The sequence below is a fragment of the Corvus moneduloides genome, unplaced genomic scaffold (assembly GCF_009650955.1).
Source record: "Corvus moneduloides isolate bCorMon1 unplaced genomic scaffold, bCorMon1.pri scaffold_9_arrow_ctg1, whole genome shotgun sequence".
In the NCBI taxonomy this organism is placed as follows: domain Eukaryota; kingdom Metazoa; phylum Chordata; class Aves; order Passeriformes; family Corvidae; genus Corvus; species Corvus moneduloides.
The window spans coordinates 152,488-171,932 of NW_022436940.1; the positions used below are offsets into that span (position 1 = coordinate 152,488).

At 54.7% G+C, this 19,445-nt stretch overlaps 2 protein-coding genes and 1 non-coding gene across 4 annotated transcripts; 2 read left to right on the top strand and 1 right to left on the bottom strand.

The window, feature by feature from the left end:
- Positions 1-793: 793 nt before the first annotated feature.
- On the top strand, positions 794-10,602 carry LOC116439115 (medium-chain specific acyl-CoA dehydrogenase, mitochondrial-like). Of its 2 annotated transcripts, none has more exons than XM_032098226.1 (12): positions 794-893; positions 2,511-2,607; positions 3,273-3,370; positions 3,469-3,538; positions 4,802-4,902; positions 5,042-5,122; positions 5,346-5,476; positions 6,577-6,685; positions 7,597-7,737; positions 7,812-7,907; positions 8,264-8,512; positions 8,864-10,602. In XM_032098226.1, the coding sequence occupies exons 1-12, from the start codon at positions 831-833 to the stop codon at positions 8,975-8,977; spliced, it is 1,350 nt and encodes a 449-aa protein (XP_031954117.1). In that variant the 5' UTR covers positions 794-830; the 3' UTR covers positions 8,978-10,602. The 2 variants fall into 2 exon arrangements, with proteins under 2 accessions (XP_031954117.1, XP_031954119.1); XM_032098228.1 differs by having other exon boundaries at positions 9,922-10,602.
- A 3,297-nt stretch (positions 10,603-13,899) lies between these two features.
- LOC116439125 lies at positions 13,900-13,983 on the top strand. The gene has a single exon (XR_004238059.1). It is a non-coding gene; the product is annotated as a small nucleolar RNA SNORD45 (small nucleolar RNA).
- Positions 13,984-15,910: 1,927 nt separating this feature from the next.
- Positions 15,911-18,873, bottom strand: LOC116439116 (nicotinate-nucleotide pyrophosphorylase [carboxylating]-like). Its single transcript, XM_032098229.1, has 3 exons — positions 18,256-18,873; positions 17,363-17,494; positions 15,911-16,591 (listed from the first exon to the last, which is right to left on the bottom strand). The coding sequence occupies exons 1-3, from the start codon at positions 18,856-18,858 to the stop codon at positions 16,406-16,408; spliced, it is 921 nt and encodes a 306-aa protein (XP_031954120.1). The 5' UTR covers positions 18,859-18,873; the 3' UTR covers positions 15,911-16,405.
- Positions 18,874-19,445: the final 572 nt, after the last annotated feature.

A 19,445-nucleotide genomic window follows, 5' to 3' on the forward strand; every position in this document is an offset into this window, starting at 1 on the left:
ATTAAACATTGGAATAACATAAAGTTACAAATTAACTTTTACTTAACTACAGGGAGAAAAAGTCACAGAATCTTCAGATCACTAAGGTTGGAAAAGACCTCCAAGATCAGTGAGTCCAGCCTTTGACCAAACACCACCTTGTCACTCAGCCAGAGCACTGAGTGCCATGCCCTCGAACACCTCCAGGGATGGGGACTCCACCACCTCCCTGGACAGCCGCTTCCAAGGCCTGACAATCCTTTCCATGAAGGAATTCTTCCTGATGTCCAACCTAAAACTCCCCTGACACAGCTTGAGGACGTTTCCCCTTGTTCTGTCCCTTGTCTCCTGGGAGCAGAGCCCGATCCCCCCGGCTGCCCCCTCCTGTCAGAGAGTTGTGCAGAGCCACAAGGTCTTCCCGAGTCTCCTTTTCTCCAGGCTGAGCCCCTTTCCCAGCTCCCTCAGCCGCTCCTGGTGCTCCAGCCGCTGCCTCGGCTCCGTTCCCGTCTCTGAACACGCCATTCCACCGATACCGGAGTGAAAAGCCAGCCGCGGTCGGAGCAAAGCCTGCGTGAGACCACGATCAGTTTTTTTTAACCTGCTGGTTTAACCCAAGAAGTGTCTGCCCAAGGCAGGGACCCGGGCCCGTTTCTGCCGCGTTAACCCAAACTCTCCGTGAGAAACCCGCGAGCGGGACCCGAACCCATCTCGGGGGAAATTTCACACAGCAAAAGGGAAATAAAAGCAGCCGATTCTCTGTCATCGACAAAACGGGGCAGAGGAGGGGAAGGGGCGCGGAGGAGACCCCGCACCGCCCTGTTCGGGGAGCACCGCCCTGTTCGGGGGCGGGGATGGTGCGGCCGCCCCGCAGCGCTGCAGCCGCCGCAGCGATGTCCGCGCTCAGCGCCGGCCGGGTGAGCGGGGCACGGGGGGGCACGGGGGGAGCCAGGGGAGGAGAGACGGGGCCGGGGTCGTGCTGGGGCTGAGGCGGTGCTGCCAACCTCAATCCCGGGGGTCCCGAATCGGGATCGGTGCGCGCTGCTCCTCCCGCGCCGCTCCGTTCCTCCCCCCGGGGTCGGTGCCCTCTGCGCCCCCGAGGTCGGTGCCCGCCCCGTTGGGAATTGGGAACATTACTTATACCGGGATCTATCGGTCGCCCTCCCCGGGAACTGCGTCGGCACTTCCAGTTCTCCCCGTCATTCCTGAATTAGGGGAAAGGTGAAGGTCGCCGGCTCTGCCGTGTCCATGCAGTGTCCCTCCAGTGTCCCCCGGTGGGATGTGGCCACCTGCCCCAAGTGTCACGGTGACAGCGGGAGCGACGGGGGCGACTGTGCCCGAGGGCAGGGGATCTCATGGATGATATTCCTGGCACCGGGATTTGAGGTTCAGTGGGGGCAGAGCAGGTGGAAGGCACGAGGAGCTGGGTCTCAGCGTGGAGAGGATAGCGAGGCTGATGGAATAGGCAGGTGCTTGCCCAGATCCTTACACAGAATCTCAGACTGGTTTGGGTGGGAAGGGATCTAAGAGACCACCCAGTCCCACCCCACTGCCAACTTGGAGCAGCTAGATCAGGTTGCTCCCTGGTGCTATCCCACCTGACTGGGAACATTCCCAGCGATGGGGCACCCCCATGGCTCCAGTGCCTCATCCCTGTGTGAGAACTTTGGTCTCTTGTCACTCTGTGTTTCCCCGGGGAGATTCCCCTGCCCATCCCTCACCTTCAGCCGTCCAGGGGTGTTGATGTGTCCAGAGTCGCCTCAGTGATGCCCTTGACCTTGCCCAGCCCCGGGAGCAAGAGAACCATGAGACTGTGAGACTGAACATCTCAAACACAAACTTGGCAGCTCCTTCGGTGGGGGGGGGGGGGTGTGTGTGTGTGTGTGTGTGTGTGTGTCACCTTCAGCCTTGTTGAGAATTCTAGGCTTTTCCTAGTTTTGTCTAAATGTTTTGGTGGAGATGCTGCATAGGGCTGGATCGTCCTTAAGAGAAAAACCAGCAAAACCAAAACTAAACCAAAGCCCAAACAAATAAACCCCCCATGACTACAATACCCTGTCTTTTTTTATACCTTTTTTTTTTTTTTTGTCAGTTATACTTCAAACAGGGTCTAAAAACACTTGGGAGGGTTGTTTCCTGGTGTTGTTTTGTTTTCCTTGCACACCTGTGGCAGCAGTTTGGTAAGAAAGCTCAGGCAAGAAGGGAAAACCTGGGTGAGAAAGGACAGTTTTGCAAAACCTGTGTCTTGCGAAAACCCCGCAGATAAAACTTTACCTTGGGGACACCCCCAAGCTGTGCATAACCACTGTCTCAGCAGCTCAGCATTCCATGCTTGATCCCAGCTCTCCCCACAGTTCACCTTTTGGCTTTACAGATATTTTCAGTATTCTCTGACAGTACCTTTTTTCCCTGTGTGCCACCTGTCACAGCCCCTGTCCCTTGCTGTGCTGTGGGGCTGCGCTGGCACCTTTAGGACAGGCCCCTCATTCTGGTCCAGGATATTCCCTCATTCTCATGGTCCTTTCCTGCTGCAGCTGCTCCGAACCCTGGTTTGGCCTGTCTGGAGGTTGCACTCCAGCAAACCTGCCCAAAATGTGCACCTGAGCAAACCTGGGAATGGGTTCAGCTTCGGTGAGTGCAGCAGGTGTGGGAAGGGAGGGAACAGGGAGGGACAAAAGGCAGTGCGGGGGAAAAGAAGCAAAAAAAGGACCAAAAAAACCAGACAAATCCCAACCCAAACCCCAGCAAAACAACTGACCAAAAAACCAAACAACAGTACTGCAGTTCAGGAGGAATTTCCCAGACAGGTGTTTATTTGGAATAGATTTCTATTCTTTTTATAAAAACTATTGGAAAACCAAAAGCCCTTTTTCTGTCCAGTTCAGGACAGCCAGGGCAGGGGGTGATATCTCAGAGACTTTCTTCTTTTTTGTAACCGTCTTGAGCTTTTTTTATTGCCCAAATAGCCTCAGCATTGAGTGATGATCCCCCATTGGCTTTTAAACAGTACATTAACCATGAGCAGCACCAGGGGAACATGGTGCGTCCAGGGATGTGACACAGAAATTTCTCCATACCTGGGCTATTACAGCAAATTCTCCGGGACAGCAGCATGTGCTTGACAGATGTTTTTGGTAAAAACATTTTGTTACCTGGCACTTTCTGCTCCATTTCCAGTTGTTTTTGGATAATTTTGTAACTAATGGTGTTGTGGGCATTGCTCAGAGATCAGGGCAGTTCAGACGGAAGGAGGAAGTTGATCTTCTTTATGACTTTTTGCCTTATTTTTTCAACAGAACTGACAGATGAACAGAAGGAATTCCAAGCTACTGCCCGGAAATTTGCTCTGGAGGAGATTATTCCTGTTGCTGCACAGTACGACAGGACTGGGGAGGTAAATCCACCCCACAGGAGGGAAAAAACAGATTTTTCTCTTTATGCAAAATTTGAAATGTTACCTCTGATAATCAACCGTGATTTTCCCTGTTTCAGTATCCTGTGCCACTCATCAAACGGGCCTGGGAGCTTGGGCTGATGAATTCCCACATCCCAGAGAGCTGCGGTGAGTGTGATCCCTTTTAATCCCTAAAATAAACCAAAGAAAAGGCCTTGGAGGAGACTGAGGTGTGAAATTATGGATTACATAAAAAATTACCTGTTGCACACCGGAGTAATCCCAAAGCAATTTGTGGACAGGTTGACCCACATGGGTGTGATGAGGCTGGATGGGATCAGGCGAGGAATTAGATCCTGATGTAGTAACTTATGGCTGGATTTTCTCCCACAATCCCCGTTCCCATGATTCCCATGTCAAGAATTCAAGGATTTACTTTGATCCTGCCTCAGGCTGGAGCGATTTAAGGGCTCATTCCTGAGGATCAGTTACCAGTTTAGCCAAGGTGCAGCAGGTGCGTAGCCATGGATAAAAATGTTACATTTCAGATTCCCTGTTCTACATGAAAGTGGAGTTGGGAAGTGTCCAGAGCAGGCCCTGATGGGGTTTTTTTGACTGATTTGGTGTATCTGGTATCAAAAATTGAGTTTCTGCAGCAAAGCCTGAGAATCATAGGAAGGTTTGAATCAAGAGTGGCCTTTAGAGGTCCCCTTGTCCGACCCCCAGTAGCGAGAGTGAGGGGCCGGGTGGGTGCAAAACACTCAAAATTCAGGAATGAATTTGAAAAGCCATCAAGTTTCATAGTGGGAAATCATCAGCACAATTTGGCTGGATATCCTTATATAGCCTGAAAAACGAGGTATTGATGAGACTAATGGTGGGTGTGGAAAAGTTGAGGCTGGTGTGAAGAGCTGTGGGAGAAGGTCATGGAACTGAATGTTCAAATGAAATTCAAAATCGGAAAAGAGATGGACACAGGAAAGGCACAAAGTGATTCAAACTTCCCAGGTAAAATGGTGTCTGCCTGCCTCTGGAAAAAGGGATTTGAGGGATATAATTGATAGTTTTGTGAGACATCAGAGCCTATGTGGCCCTTTTCTGCCTCCCAAGAGCCAGGGAATGCTCAGATGTAAAGCAGTGACAGATCCTGGTGGCACCTTTTGGCCATTTTGTGCCACTTGTCCCACCTTGAGCACAAAATTAACCCCCCTGAGAGTGGTGAAATGGGATTTTTAAATCATCTGATTGCAATGAAAAGAAACAAATAACAAAATTATCAATCTGGCAGCATGCTATTTCCCAAGGCGTTCCCAAGGGAGAACATCTGATGGAACTCGGTGCCCATGGGGGACGTTTGGCATAATAAATGCTTGTAAATCATTAATATTCTGCACTTGAGACCCCTCTGAGTCTCCTCCTGTCCCCCCACAGGTGGGCTGGGGCTGGGCACCTTCGAGGCATGTCTGATCACGGAGGAGCTGGCGTACGGATGCACCGGGGTGCAGACGGCCATCGAGGCCAATTCCCTGGGGGTGAGTCCTGCACCTGTCCAGAACTGGGGCTAGGGCCCTCAAACTGGGCTCTGGGTCCTCCAGGATGGCCTCTGGGTCCTCCAAACTGGGCTCTGGGCCCTTGAGGTGATGGGTTAATGCTCTGAACATTCCCTTCCAGCAAATGCCTGTGATCATCGCTGGGAACGAGCAGCAACAGAAAAAATACTTGGGCAGAATGACAGAGGAGCCCCTGATGTGTGTGAGTGTGACCAGGGAATCCCACTGATTAATTAATTAATGACAGAGGAACCCCTGATGTGTGTTTGATTGGGGAATCCCATTACTTGCGTAGTTAATTAATGACAGAGGAGCCTCTGACGTTTGTGTGACCGAGGTCGGTCATTGCCCACAATTCCCAATGATTTTGTGGTTTCCCAAACCCAGAATGTAAATTCCTTGGGATCTGGGGGCTGTTCTTCCAGGCTTACTGTGTGACGGAGCCAGGCGCGGGCTCGGATGTGGCCGGGATCAGAACTCGGGCGGAGAGGAAGGGGGATGAGTACGTCATCAATGGACAGAAGATGTGGATCACCAATGGTGGGAAGGCCAACTGGTGCGTTCCCTCTGTGGGCATACTGGTCTATACTGGGGTTTCTTTAAGGGCCTGTCACAAGCCAGGGTGTTCCAGTGTGCCACCAGTTCATCAGGAAGAGGCACCAGTGGCCCCAGTGCTGCGGGGTGCCCAAAGAGGGAACGGGCTAATGACCTCAGAGCTCGATGCTGTCACAGCTTTGCTCAGAATGCCGCTCATTTGGGCTTAAACCAGACACAATTCCCTCTGCTTTCCCTTTGGGACATCGAGTTACTCAGGGTCAACTCCAAAATGCTCAGGTTACCGAGCCCTGACCTGGCTCCCAGACAGGGATCAGCTGCTTCTGACTCAGCCAGGAATGCCTTCCACTCACCGGGAAAACAGAAAAACTCTGGGATTTAATTGCCTTAAGGTAATACATTTCCAAGGAGTCCCAGAGCCCAGGCTGTGGTGCAGGGTCTGGGGAGGGCAGTACAGACCCTTCCTCGGGGCTTACACTCTCCCCACCCCAACACACAAACTCTTCTCAGTTCAAGAGGAAAAACTTTATACATTAATCTATGAAAGTTGGGATTTCTCACTGTTTTATTTCTTGCCCGAGGCAGAACCATCACAGAGACTTTCCCAGCACCTTCCTGACCCCCCTAAATGGGATTTACAGCAATTGCTGATACAAAAACCTCATTTGCAAATGATAGTGGGAAGAGTAAAATGGAAATATTTGCAATCAAGAGGAAAAGGCCTTGCACACAATGCCACATTCCCTGTACAATAATGCTTAGAGTTGTGCTGGGAATTGGCTTATTTTGGGCTATTTGGGAGGCTGAGTGGGATATTGAGACTTACAGACACATGGAAAAGGTGGAGAAGCTTTGCAGGTTTACCTGAGGGAATTTCATTAAATCTTGATTTTGCGGGAAGAGATGTTTAGACAACACTGACATTCCTCGCACTCCCTCCCCCTCATTTGGGTTTCTTTTGGAAGGGCCAATTAAAAAGGGTTGTTACCTTCTCATTCTATTTCCTGTACAGTACAAATATGGACAAAACCACTTGGCATTTTTGCCATGAAGTATCTGATTGTTGGGGATGAGCTGAGCCCCCATCTCTGTCCTCCCCAGGTACTTCCTGCTTGCCCGCACCGATCCTGACCACCGGGCCCCAGCCAGCAAAGCCTTCACGGGCTTCATCGTGGAGGCCGACAGCCCTGGGATCCAGATTGGCAGGAAGGTGATCATCAGGAATTACTGCTCCTTCCTGAACCAATAACACGATGAATTGCCATGAAAGGGAAATGGCTGAGCCTTGTCAGGGCTCATAGACAGGGATATTGGAATTCTCACAGTGCCCAGAAACTGTTCATAAGACACATTTAATAATTATATTTACGTAGATATATTTTTAATGGAATTATATATGCATAATGTATGTAAGATAATTATATAATATACAATTATATGTAATATATATAATTAGATACAATGATGATAGAATTATAACTGTATGAATTCAGATAAAGAATTACTCAGAAGAGCCTAAAGCAGATAATTTTGCCCAGCTGCAAAAGAACCTTTAAGAACATGGAATTGCCAAGAACCAGTTAATGTCCAGGGGGAGTGAAGGTGTTGGCAGAACTTTCCCCAAAACCAGCCATCTGCTGCAATTTCAGCTCCTCCTGCCCAAGTAAGGCACCATGGAGGTCCTGATTTTCTCACTCTGCTTACATTTGGAACCTGAAAACCTGATTTACTTATGAATTTGTCTTTTGGCAGCACAGCTGTGTCTCGCAGCTGCTCCAAGTGGGTTCTTGACTGTTTTCTCTCCCATATGAGAGGATAGATTTGAATTATATGTCGAATTGAATCCTCCAGAGGATAAATTGAACCAGAAAAAGCCAAAGGAGGGATTCCAGCCTCAGAACTGATCTCCCACATGGAGGCAGTAACCTGCTCAGGTGTGACAGGTCAGGGACTCACTGGGCTGGGGAGGCCAAACTAGTATTTCTTGTCTCTGGTGGGTTTTAGTTAAAACTGAAGTGGCTTTTTAAGGGAAAAAAGCTTCCTTTATTGTTTAAGTGAACTAAAGGATGGAACTGGTTGTACCTGGGAAGAAGCTTATTCAGTGGCACCTCCCTTTTCCAGGAGCTCAACATGGGCCAGCGCTGCTCGGACACGCGTGGGATCGTCTTTGAGGATGTGCGAGTCCCCAAAGAGAACGTGCTGATCGCGGAGGGCGCCGGCTTCAAGATCGCCATGGGCGCCTTTGACAAGACCAGGCCCCCGGTGAGTGGCAGGAATGGGCTGTTCACAAAACTAACAGGAATTTCTGCTGCTCATCCTGCACTGTGCCTCCCCAGGTGGCAGCGGGGGCTGTGGGGCTGGCGAGGCGAGCACTTGACGAGGCCACGAGGTACGCGCTGGAGAGGAAAACCTTCGGGAAACCCATTGTGGAGGTGCGTCCAAGAGCTTTAGAGTTACCCATGGGAAAGTCTGATCCAACACAGATCCCAGTTCCATAAAACTCCTTGAGCACAACTTCCCAAGTGTGTTGAATTTGCAAATGAAGAAATGAAGATAAAATTATATATTAGGGAAGCTTTATTCCCAGAAAGGCCTGGCTGTGGTGGAGTCCCCATCTTTGGGGACACAGTTTAGTGATGACCATGTTGGTGCCGGGGCGAGGCTTGGCCTTGATGATTTTAACAGTCGTGTCCAACCCCAACAATTCCATGATCCCAAGCAGAAGGCTCCTTGCCCTGCGGTGTCGCAGCCCCTCTGAGGCTCACGTGGTGGATCTCCACTCTCCCAGCACCAGGCCGTGGCATTCCTGCTGGCAGAGATGGCCATGAAGGTGGAGCTGGCCCGGCTGGGGTACCAGCGTGCAGCCTGGGAGGTGGATGCTGGCCGCCGCAACACCTTCTACGCCTCCATTGCCAAGGCCTTTGCTGGGGACGTCGCCAACCAGGTGGCCACTGATGCTGTGCAGATTTTTGGGGGCAATGGCTTCAACACAGAATATCCTGTGGAGAAGCTCATGAGGGATGCCAAAATCTATCAGGTGAGTGCAACAGAGTGAGGGGTCTCCATGGCAATGCGGGCACTCAGTACAAAGTAATTAATTGTGATTAATTGCAATCAGGATGGACAGGAGGCTAAAAATATTTGGAGACTGAAAGGCGTTAAATCAGGGAAGTTCTCAAGTTACCACTCGCTGGGCAGGTACTTTGGCTGAGATGTCACCAGCACTGAGGTCCATGAAATAACTAATTAGCATTAATTACCCTCTGTGTGCTGCAGAAACAGCCATGAGGCGCAGCCCATGGTGATTCACTTCTTCAGATATTTATTTATTGGTTTCTTTTCCAAAAGAACAAAACACAGTCATATTTCCTCATTTCCTCATTTTCAGCCCACAGACATCCCTAATCCCCAGTGCTTTTTCTGCAATGTTATTGCCAAGAAATTATTCCATGCCAGAATTCCTCTGTTGGTTCCAGTTTGTTATTCAGCAGGAATGAATTAATTTCATTAGGAAACCCAGCGACCTTCACCTTTTCCCTCTTTCCAACATTAACCATGATTGACTGGAACTGATCCAAACAGGTCTCAGGGAACATATATGGCCCTGACCTGTCACCAAGTGACCACAGCTGCTGAGATTCCAGGTGGTTGACATTCCATTTACAGCTGACTTTAAAATTCCAACTGTTCTCACCAGCCAGGAATTTTTCCTTCTCCAAGGACAGAAAGCAGATGTTTGGAACTGAGAAGTTCTCAGTCCTGATTTCAGTCCTGCCAGGAAGGGACTGAACAAGCTATGAGACTTTGTCAGAATCGGGCTCTTCTCCTGTTCTGGGGTTGTTTTCCACCAAGATCCTCCATCACACAGTTCCATCATCAATGCATGGCCAAGCATGCTGAGGTTTTGAAATTGTTCAAATTACTCTGATTTAGTGTGAAATTTGGGGTGTTTTTCCTGTTCCACTCCATCCCTGCAAGAACCTGGGAAAGGGGCTGGACCTTACAATTCCAGCAGCTCTACTTGGAGAAGCTTTGTGCAGTTTGGGGAGTATTATCCTGATTTTGTGACTGCAGAGAAAGTGGATTTGCAGGTGTGGGAGTGATTTGCCAAAGCAACTTTGGGCAGGATTGGGAGCTGAAACACTGAAATGCCCAAATTCTACTGTCCTGAAGCTGCCCTGGGCTGTAACTGGGGAATCCCTGGATCTCTCCTGTGCTGGGCACACATGGGTGTTTGGATACCTGGGGAGCCCCTGGATCCCTCCTGCACTGAACACACACACCTGTATGTGCTTATTGCCTGCTATGGGTCATTGTCACACTAATTTTTCCCAGTTTTCCCTCCTCCTGCCCCTGGCTTAGTGCAGGGAGGGGTCACAGGTGTGCAGACTCTGGTCAAACACCTTTCCCAGCTCCTGGCTCACCCGTCTCTGGTTCTCCCCACAGATCTACGAGGGCACGGCACAGATCCAGCGGGTGATCATCGCCCGTGAGCATCTGGGCAGGTACAAGGCCTGAGGGATGCAACAGCTCCAGGCCTGGTATTCCAGGGAAAGGGACTGTGCTGCATTTCTCCATTAGAAAAACATGGGAAAACCCCTTTTCGGTCAAACTCCTGTTCTGGTGCCTGATCCAGCACAGGCTCTGGGACCCCACCCATCCCCTGAGCCCATCCCACTGATTGAACATCTCAAATATCCCTAAATCCCATAGGGATCATATCGCTCTCCCCAAATCAACCTTTGGCTTTCAGCAGCAAAGGAGACAAAACCTTTCCCCAGCAAACCTGGATGAGCAAAGAGTGAAACAAATTCTCATTTTTTAAAATTTATTTTTAACAGTGAGAGCAAAAATACAGCACATCCCAGGGGTCGGATTTGGGGTGTTTCCATGTTTTTAATGGCACGGATAGGCTCTCTTTGTTTATCCCCGGGGCTTGGGTGATAGCAACTGGATCATCCTCAGGGAACTTAAAAAACCTGACTTTTCCTCCTGTGGAGGGGCCCAGCTGGCTTTAGCACTTAGGCTCCAGGGCCCCAGTTCCCAACATCCATAGGAAACACTGTGGGTTTGGAGCCTTTCAACAGCCAGATCTAAATAAAAACTAAAGTGAATCCATGTTTCTCATGCCTTGAGCCAGAATTCCTTGTTATGGGTGAGTGGTAATGATGGTGTGTGAGAGGGGATGCATGTGTCCTGTGAGGAAAGGAGTGGGATGAGGCAATGGGAACCTGAATGAACTGATCTAGTGGAAAAGTGTGCAGGAAATGGGCTGGGTTTGGGCATTGCATTGTGGGCTGAGCTGGGCCTCACCCTGATGCCCTGATGCAGGCCAGGAACAAGACTTGTGCAGCACAGAGGATTTCCCTGGAAAAGGCCTGTTCTGGAATGATTGCCAGGCCCCAACAAAAGCTGTCAGTGTTGACAGGGCAGGGGCGGCTGATCCCGCACTCCTCGCACACTGGTGGGATCCACTGCCATGTGCCAGTCTCAGCGTGGGACAGGCTGGTGGGTGGGACTGGGGTGGGCTGGGAATGGACAGGGAAGGATGGAATGGGGATGGAAGTGGATGGGCGCTGTGCCGAAAAGCCACACTGTGAAAAGCCAGTGTCCACAAAGGAGACAGAGGAGTCCTGCAACTTTGCTCGAACAAAGGGAGAGAGTCCACTGGGGCACACGCCCGTGGGGTCTCTCTTGAGGTTTTGGAGGACGCAGCCTCCTTTTATCCTCAACTCCCGGCCGCATGTTGCTCTCTTCCTTTCCCCATCGGCTGAGGTACCAGGAAGGCACAGCCTTCCCGAACCACTGACCCCATATCCCCCCTTGAACATGTGCCGCCGTTTTCCCCTGAAGTTCAGACCATCTGCAAGAGACTTTGTGCAGACCCGTTTGTCCTATTACCCTAAAGTTCAGGAACTCAAACTGTCAAACCACCTGAGTGCTGTAACAAACTTAAGCAAGTGGATGTTCATAGGGATATTAAGACCCATTTCAAAGACATTAATGCTCGTTTCTAAGACAGTAGCTGTTGTGATAAGAAGTGATGCAGAGTCCCCAGGCAGGTGCAAAGGAGAGCCACTTTATTGCAAAAACCTGGTGTTTTTAAGCAGTTAGCCAGTTATCAGTTTACATAGTTTTAAAGCTCAACAAACATAATTCAACCAACCACCATACACCACGATGTGAACACGTGATGGTCAATGTCCTGGGATGACTTTATGATGTGTATCCCATTGAATCATGCCACAACCGGGCCAGGAGACACTTGAGAGACAGAGTCAGAGAAGTGGGTATTTGCTTTATTCGGCGCGCCGGGTGTGTGGGGATCGCTCCTCCAAACACACACACCTGGTGCTCTCTACAACACAGTATTATGGGCTAAATTATGAATATTCATCACATTCCTTGGGACAGGTGTGGTTATACAAATTATTTATCGGCAGTCATTAGCATATGGGCCACACATGCGCTGTGTGTCCTGGTGGTCGCGCTGAGGAAGACCTCTCCTCTTCCTCGGGGGTCTTTTCTGATGAAGGCCAGTAGTCATCCTCTCATGAACTTTTCACCTTTCTCCCTGGGCATGCGTAGTCCTTTGAGGAATGATTCAGCAGTCTCTGAGATGATCCTTGTCCCCTCTATCTTGACAAGATTAGGGTGAATTTGGCTTCTTAGGTTTTGTAATTAACATCTTCTGTCTGAACTAACATTTGCTGTCTCCTAATAGTTAACTTGTGCTTACATGAGTTAGTTATTGACTGCCCCTTCTTCACCGTATCGCTGCTCTATGCCCAGAAATTAATTCTGTGCCATTCTGTGCCTTTAAACTGAGCCCGAGAGAGGGAAGAGAAAAAACCGAATGAACTTTTCAAAACAGTTGTTCAAGAACACAGATACGCACTCCTCTATGTTCTCCTGTTGTGATAACAAGAGCAGAGGAAGCGCCCTTCTTGCTTTTCAGCCAGCTTTCGGCTCCTTTTCTCCAGAGGGAGACAGAGAGTTGAACTTTGTTTTCCTGGGATTTCAGTTTTTCCCTTCTCTTCTGGACTGTTTCAACATCAGAACACATCGGAGAATTTTCCACCGAGGCCCCGGAGGTGAGCCCACACCGAGCCAGCTCCTAGGAGGAGGAAAGAGACCACACCTACAGAAGGACTCTGAAATATTCCGAGGTTTCTCTCCACAGTGAGAGGTTTTATTATTTAGCATTATTATCCTTTTCCTGTGTGTTGGTTAAATAGTTTTTTATCTCTTTCACTTTCCCTGGAGGAAAAAAATTTTTTTTCCTGAACCTGGTGGGGGAGGGATGGTTGTAGCCTGCCTTCTATCAAAAGATATTTTCCTCCAAATTTGTCCAAATTGGCACATGTTTTTCTACCCTTAATTCAGCTGTGTCTCCTTCCTAGAGTCGTTTTCTACTTAGCGGAAGTAACAGGCATGATCCATGATTTCACAAAGGCAACAAAGCCTTCATTGTATAAGGTTTTACCTACGTGCAAAAAGTAGTGAAGAACCCTGCACCCATTCTTCCACACCGAGTCTTTCGTAAGGACATTAGCACCCATTTCTCCTATCAGGAGGAAAGCAATTGGGATGGGGATGGAGGCAGCTTGAAACGAGCTGGCTAGGGTGGAGAAGGTTGCGATGGGAATGGAGGTGGATGGGGATAGAGGCGGTTGAGATGGGGATGGAGGCGGATGAATGGGGATGGTATGGGCATGGAGGGCGATAAAGGGGGAACGAGGCCGATGGGATGGGGATGGATGACCAGAGGTGGATGGGAGCAGATGGAGGTGGTTGAGATGGGAATGCAGGCCAGTGGGGGCGCATGGAAGAGGATCGCGGCGGCAGCTCCTCCCGGCCCGCCGCGGGCGGGTGTCCCTTGCAGCGGAAGCGGCGGCGGGAGCGGCCGCGTGGTGCGGGACGGGCCCGGGGGCAGGTGGGGAGGCCGGGAGGGGTCGCGGGGCGTCTCGTTGCTGGCAGGGGCCGTGGGCGGGGAGCGGCGGGGCCCGCGGGCACGGAGCCCCCCGGGCACGGAGCCCCCCGGGCAGAGCCCCCGCGGGTGCCGGTGCCGGGGCTGTGGAAGGGGCCGCTCCAAGGGCGCGGTGCCGCAGCCGCTGCCCCGAGCGCGGCGCCGCCGGAACGGCGCGGCCCAGAGCGGAGCGGCCGGGCCGGGGAGGCGGCGGCGGGAGGATCGTGAGGCCGCTGCCGGCGCCGCCGAGCCGGGGCCGCGGGAAGGGCCGTGCCGGGGCGGCGGCGGGGGCGTTTTGGCTGCGGCCGGCGGCGCTGGCTCCAGCGCCGTGCCAAGGGCTGCGCTGCCGGGGCACGGCTGCGGCCGGAGGGAGCGGCCCGCGCTGCGAACAGCGGCGCTCGGCTGGGAGGGCCGGGCCGGGCCGGGCCGGGCGGGGCCGGAGGAGGCACTTCCCGGGCCCGGGATGAGCGCTGGCATGTATTATCTGAGCGGAGCTGATGTCTCTCACCGCTTTAGCTCTAGAATTACTCTGAGGCCCGGGAAGCTCCCGATCCCTCCGGCAGTGGAGCTTTTTCCCATTGTGGGATCGGAGTCCCCGTGCCAGACCTGGACCCAGCTTGAGGAGAGGGGGGCCCGGGTTGGGATCTGCCCCATCGCCGCGTGGGGCAGGTGCAGTTGTGGGCCGAGTCGTGCGTTTTGTGCCCACGAGGGGCTCTCACCTCGCCCGAAAGCCGTGGTTTGGCAGGTGGTGGCCAGGTGCGCGTGGGAGCGTTGACCGGGGGCGTCCCTGAGCCCCCGTGTGCCGGCTGAGCTGTGCACGTTCCGCCTGCGCAGCTGGGCTGCTGCAGCTCCGGGTGGGAGTGCGCAGGAGGGAACTGGCACCTCTGGCCAGGCTGGCCCTAAACCTGGAATGTTTTGTGCTTCTCGCAGGTCTCCGCTTGAGCCCGGGACGTTCCGGCCAGCCCAGAGGTGTGATCCGGACACACCACCTGATCCTGTCTGGGGCTGGGGTTGGATCCAGCTGCTCCCAGCCTCCCATCAGGCATTTGGAAAACCGGGGCATCCCTCCTGCACTCCGTGACCCAATGGAAGGGGCTTCCCCATAAACCTTGTCCACAACTTCCTGGGGAGCTGGGCATGCACAGCACGGGGTGGCACCCACTCCTGGGGAGCTGCCAGCTGAGTCCCTGGGGCAGAACTGGGAACAGCTCTTGCTCCAGGGACAAGCTGTGGGATGGCTCACATCCCACTGATCCTGGGAGCTCTTGGATCTACCCTGCACCCCTGGAAAGCTTTCCTTTGCAGTCAGCCCCGCTTGATTTTGGGTGTTTGTGCTTCATGTGCACTCCACCCACACCCTGGGGTGCCTTGGGATCCACCTACACTCTGAGGGGCTCTGGGGTGCCCTGGCTTGTGCTGGGGATGCGAGGGAAGCAGAGGGTCCTTGGGGAAGGTGCCCCCGGTGAGAAATGGGGAACAGGAGCTTGTGTGGCTGTGCCCAGAAAGCTGGGAGGGGTCTTGGGAAAGGGGTGATGGTACCAAGAGACCAGTAGAACCCTTCCAGGGAGGAAACAGGTTGGACATTCCATAGGGAAGCTGGGCCCTGGCACCAGCGCATCACGTGCGGAGGGTGAAGGAAGCAGGCAGAGCTGCTCTTCTATGGATCCTGCTGCATGGGATGTCACAGTGGCCATCCTATGGGATCAGCACTGGGGAATAGCAGCTGGGGAGAGGAGTCAGGGCCAGAGCTGCTCCTTTGGGCTTCCCTTGTCTTCCTCCTGGGACAGGAGTAGGATCTGGAAGGGATGTGGAGCTCCAGCTCTGCTCCATGCCTTGCACAGCTGGGAATTGCACTACAGGTGCTTCACTGCCCTTGGAATCACCTTCTCTTGTTACCACATGAGCCACATGGCTCCTCCTCCAGCCCCAGCTCCTGCCAGGCCTCCTCCAGCCCCTCTCTGTCCCTTGCCAGCTGCTCCTCTTTAGCTTTCAGCATGTGGCACTGGAATTTCAGCTCTGCCTTTCCCAGGGATGGGCTGGGAAACCCAGTATGTCCCCTGCCCTGTCCTGGACACTCTCATGACATCCCAGGGTTTGGGATCCTCAAACTGAGATCTTGCCCCCCCCCCCCCCCCACCTAGGGTTTTGGCCTCTCAAACTGAAGGTTGGGATCCTCAGACTGGGGGTTGGGACCGTCAACCTCTTGTCTTGAGAGCTCATTCCCCAGGCTCCAGTTTCCACCCTAAACTGAGGGATTTCTATTTTTCATTCCAGGTTCTCAGGGAGGAGCTGGGGGTGTCTGCAAAAGGCCGATCCTGGTCCCGACCAGCAGAACTGGCGCTGGTTTGGAGTAGGGGGTCAGTGGGTCGGTGATCAGAACCCCCCGTTTTGTTGGTTATAAAGCGGCTGGTTTTGCGCTCGATGGTGGATTTTGGGGGGTGACACCCCGATAAAACTGGGGGGATGTGTAGGGGAGGGCTTTATTTGAGGGCACAGAGAGAAAAGGGGTGTGGGGCACCCCAGGGTGGGTTTGGGATCTCCCTTCGGTGGGGGAGGGGGTTGGAGGGAGCCCAGCTCGAGCTTTGGCGTCTTCAGGGGGGGTTTGGCATCTGAGGGGGTGGCGCCACCTGGCGGCTGCAGGGACCCACTGCCAGATTGGGGGTCGGGAGGGGCTTGGGGGGTCCCTCCCAAGTGGGGGATGTGCTGGGAGAACCTTGGAGGCCCCAGGATGCAGATTTGGGGTTCCCAGGATGGGGGTGGGCCGCTGGGAGTGGGGTCTCTCAGGCACTGGGGCCTCCTGGTGACTGGGAGGACCCAGCGCTGGGGTTCCCAGTCCTCCTCACCGGGGCTGTGGCTGGGGACTCCCAGCCTGGGGTTTGAGGCTTCCAAGGGTGGATTTTGAGGATGCCCAGGACATATTTGGGGGTTCCAGGGTGGGTTCTGGGGGTCCTGGGATGGATTTTAGGGTTCCAGCACCCTCAGTGCGAAGTCCAGAGCTGGGGCACTGTGGGTCAGACACCCCATGGACACCACGTCGATGTGGGGCCCCAAGAACTGGGGGAGGGTCCCCAAAACGATCCCCCCGCTGGCCTCCACGGTCACCCCGGGGTGAGCGGCCTTGACCTGCGCCGCCGCCGCGTGCAGCTCCTGGGGAGAACACCCTGTTAGCAGGGAGCACCCCCTCCCCAAAACTGCAGGGGGTGCAGGGGAGAATCCCCCGCCAAATTGGGATTTCTCTGCCCAAGTCTGCCTGATTTGGGTCCCCCCCATAAGAAACCACCAGTTCAGGGATTACTCCACCCCTTGACCTCCAAAATTGGGGGGTCCACCCCCAAACTCTCCAAATCAAGAGTTATCCCCCTTAAACCAGAAACCCCACAAAACTGGGGGTTTGCCACCCAACATCTGCGCAGTTGGGCGCCCCAGCCACCCACTGACCTCCAGAACAACCCCAAATTTGGGCTCTCCAACCCACTGACCACCCAAATTGGGGTCTCCCCAACCCAGAACTCTGGAAAATTGCAGTCCCCCCACCTAAACACCTCAAGTCAAGGGTCCCTCCACCCAACCCCCCCCCCGCCCCCAAATTGGGATTACCCAACCCTTTGACCCCCCAAAACTGGCATTCTGGCACTTATCTTTGGGGCTGTCCCACATTTACAGCAGATTCCCATTTTACTAGTCCAGCCTCACACCTGGGGGGTCCTCCCATTCTTAGGGGCCCCTCCCAGATTTTGGGAGCTCACTTGGTAGGGGCAGAGGTCAAATCTATGGCATTACCCACCTTTTTTGGGAGATCTGTGCCCCATTTTTGGGGTTTATCCCCATTTTGAAAATCCAACCTCCCATTTTTGGGGTCCAGCCCCACATCTGGGGTCTCCCCATTGTTGCCCCCCCCCCCCCGATTTTGGGGCTCACCTGCGGGGCCAGGTTGTCCAGCAGGACGATGTCAGCCCCCGCCCCGGCAGCCGCCAGCGCCTCAGCCGCGCTCGAGCACTCGACCCCCAAGCGGCGGGTGAAGCCCCCGGCCCGGCGCACCCCCCAGATCATCTGGGGAAGAGGGGGTCAGGGGGAACCCCAGAGCGACGCCCAATCCCTCAGACCCAATACGGGGTGGGGTAAAATGGGGGGGGGAGGGGCACGAATTGACTTAAAATTGGGGTCCCCCCCATCGCCCCCCCACACTGATCCCTCAAATTGGGGTCCTCTCCCCAGATCCCCCCAATTCAAGGGCGTCCCCCGACCCCAAAACTGGGGTTGCCCCACCTACAAACACCCAAATTTAGGGTTCCCCAACATAGGGCCCACCCCCATTCAGGGGTTACCCCCCAACTTCCCTCCCAAACAGGGACCCCCCCCATGCTCCCAGACTGGGTCCTCCCACATCAGCCCACCCCCAGAATACCCCAATCCAAGGGTCTGTCCCAAAATTGGTAGCCCCTTCAAGTATTGGTGCTTCCCCATTCACCCTTGAAATTCGGGCTACCCCAAGCCATCACTCCCCCCAAAATCGAGCCCCCTCCACCAAAACCCCCCATTTCCTCCAAACCTCGTGTTCCCCCCCCCAAGACCCCCAAATTTGGGGTTGTCACGCCTGCCGCCCAGAACCCGCCAATTCAAGGGTGCCCCCCCACCCATCTCCCCCGCAAACTGGGGCCCTGCCCCCCCAATCTCGGGGTTCCCCCGCCTCGCACCCCACACTCCAGGGGTCCTGCCGCCATTACCGCCCAAATTCTGGAGTCCCCCCACACCCAGAAGCCCCCAACTCAAGGCCCCCCCCGCCACCGCCCCCCAATTTCGGCGTCCCCCACCTGCTCGAGCCCCCCCGCTGCCGCCGCCAGCGCTCGGTGATTGTCCTTGAGCAGGAGGAGTCCCCCCAGACCTCCCCGGTGGGGGTCGGCGCCCCCCACCCCCAGCGCGTATTTCTCCGCCAAGCGGAAGCCGGGCGTGGTTTTCCGGGTGCCCGCCACGACCCCCGCCCAGCCCTGTGCCCGGGCCACCCCCACGGCCCTCGCGGCCATCGAGGCCACCCCGCTGCAGCGCCCCAAAATATTGAGGGCGACCCTCTCCCCGCCCAGCACCCCCGCGGCCGGACCCTCCACCTCGGCCACCAGCGCCCGCCCGGGGGGCAGCGCCGCCCCCTCGGGCACCCGCCAGGTGACCCGGCACCCCGACACCCCGAAAACGGCCTCGGCGAAGGGGGCCCCCGCCAGGACGCCCCCCGAGCCCCCCCCGCCCTTGCTGAGCAGCTGCGCGCGGGTCGCGGCGTCCCCCGCGGCCGCCACGGCGGCGTCCGGCCAGGGCGCGTCCTCGTCCAGCCACGCGCGCGCCAGGGAGCGCAGGCGGTGCGGGGGCGGCGGGGGGGCCCAGCCCCGGCCGGGGGGCGCGGAGCGGGGCGGGGGCGGGCGGGCCATGCTCCGGGGGGCCTGGGCAGAGCGACAGGGGCGTCACTGGGGGCCTGCGGAGGGGGATTTGGGGCCCTGGGGAGGGGTCTTGGGAGGCTTATTGGGGTCCTAGGCGCCTCCCTGAGAGGATACTGGGGTCCGCGGGGGGGGGGTTTCAGGGATATATTTGGGTCTGGAGGGGATCTGGGGAGTTACTGGGGTGTTGAGGGGGAAATTTGGGTTGGTCTTGGGGGGGGGGGAGGAGTTGGGGGATGCGGGGATCCTTGTGGGGAATTTTGAGGGGATGCTGGGGTGTTTGAGGGTCCCAGGAGGGTCCTTGAGGGGAGACGGCTCCGGGGAGGACTTTCAGGGAGATACTTGGGTCGGGAGGGATTTGGGGGTTATTGAGGTGCTGAAGGGGAAATCTGGGGCGGTCTTGAGGGGCTGTGGGGGATATTGGGGTCCCTGGGGGAATTTTGGGAGGGGTCCTTGTGGCTCCTTCGTAAGATTTTGGGGGGGATCTTCAGGGGTTTTGAGGGTCCCAGGAAGGTCCTTGAGGAGATATGGGGGTCCTGGGGAGGGGTTCTTGGGGCCGTTTGGGAGGTTATTGGATCCTG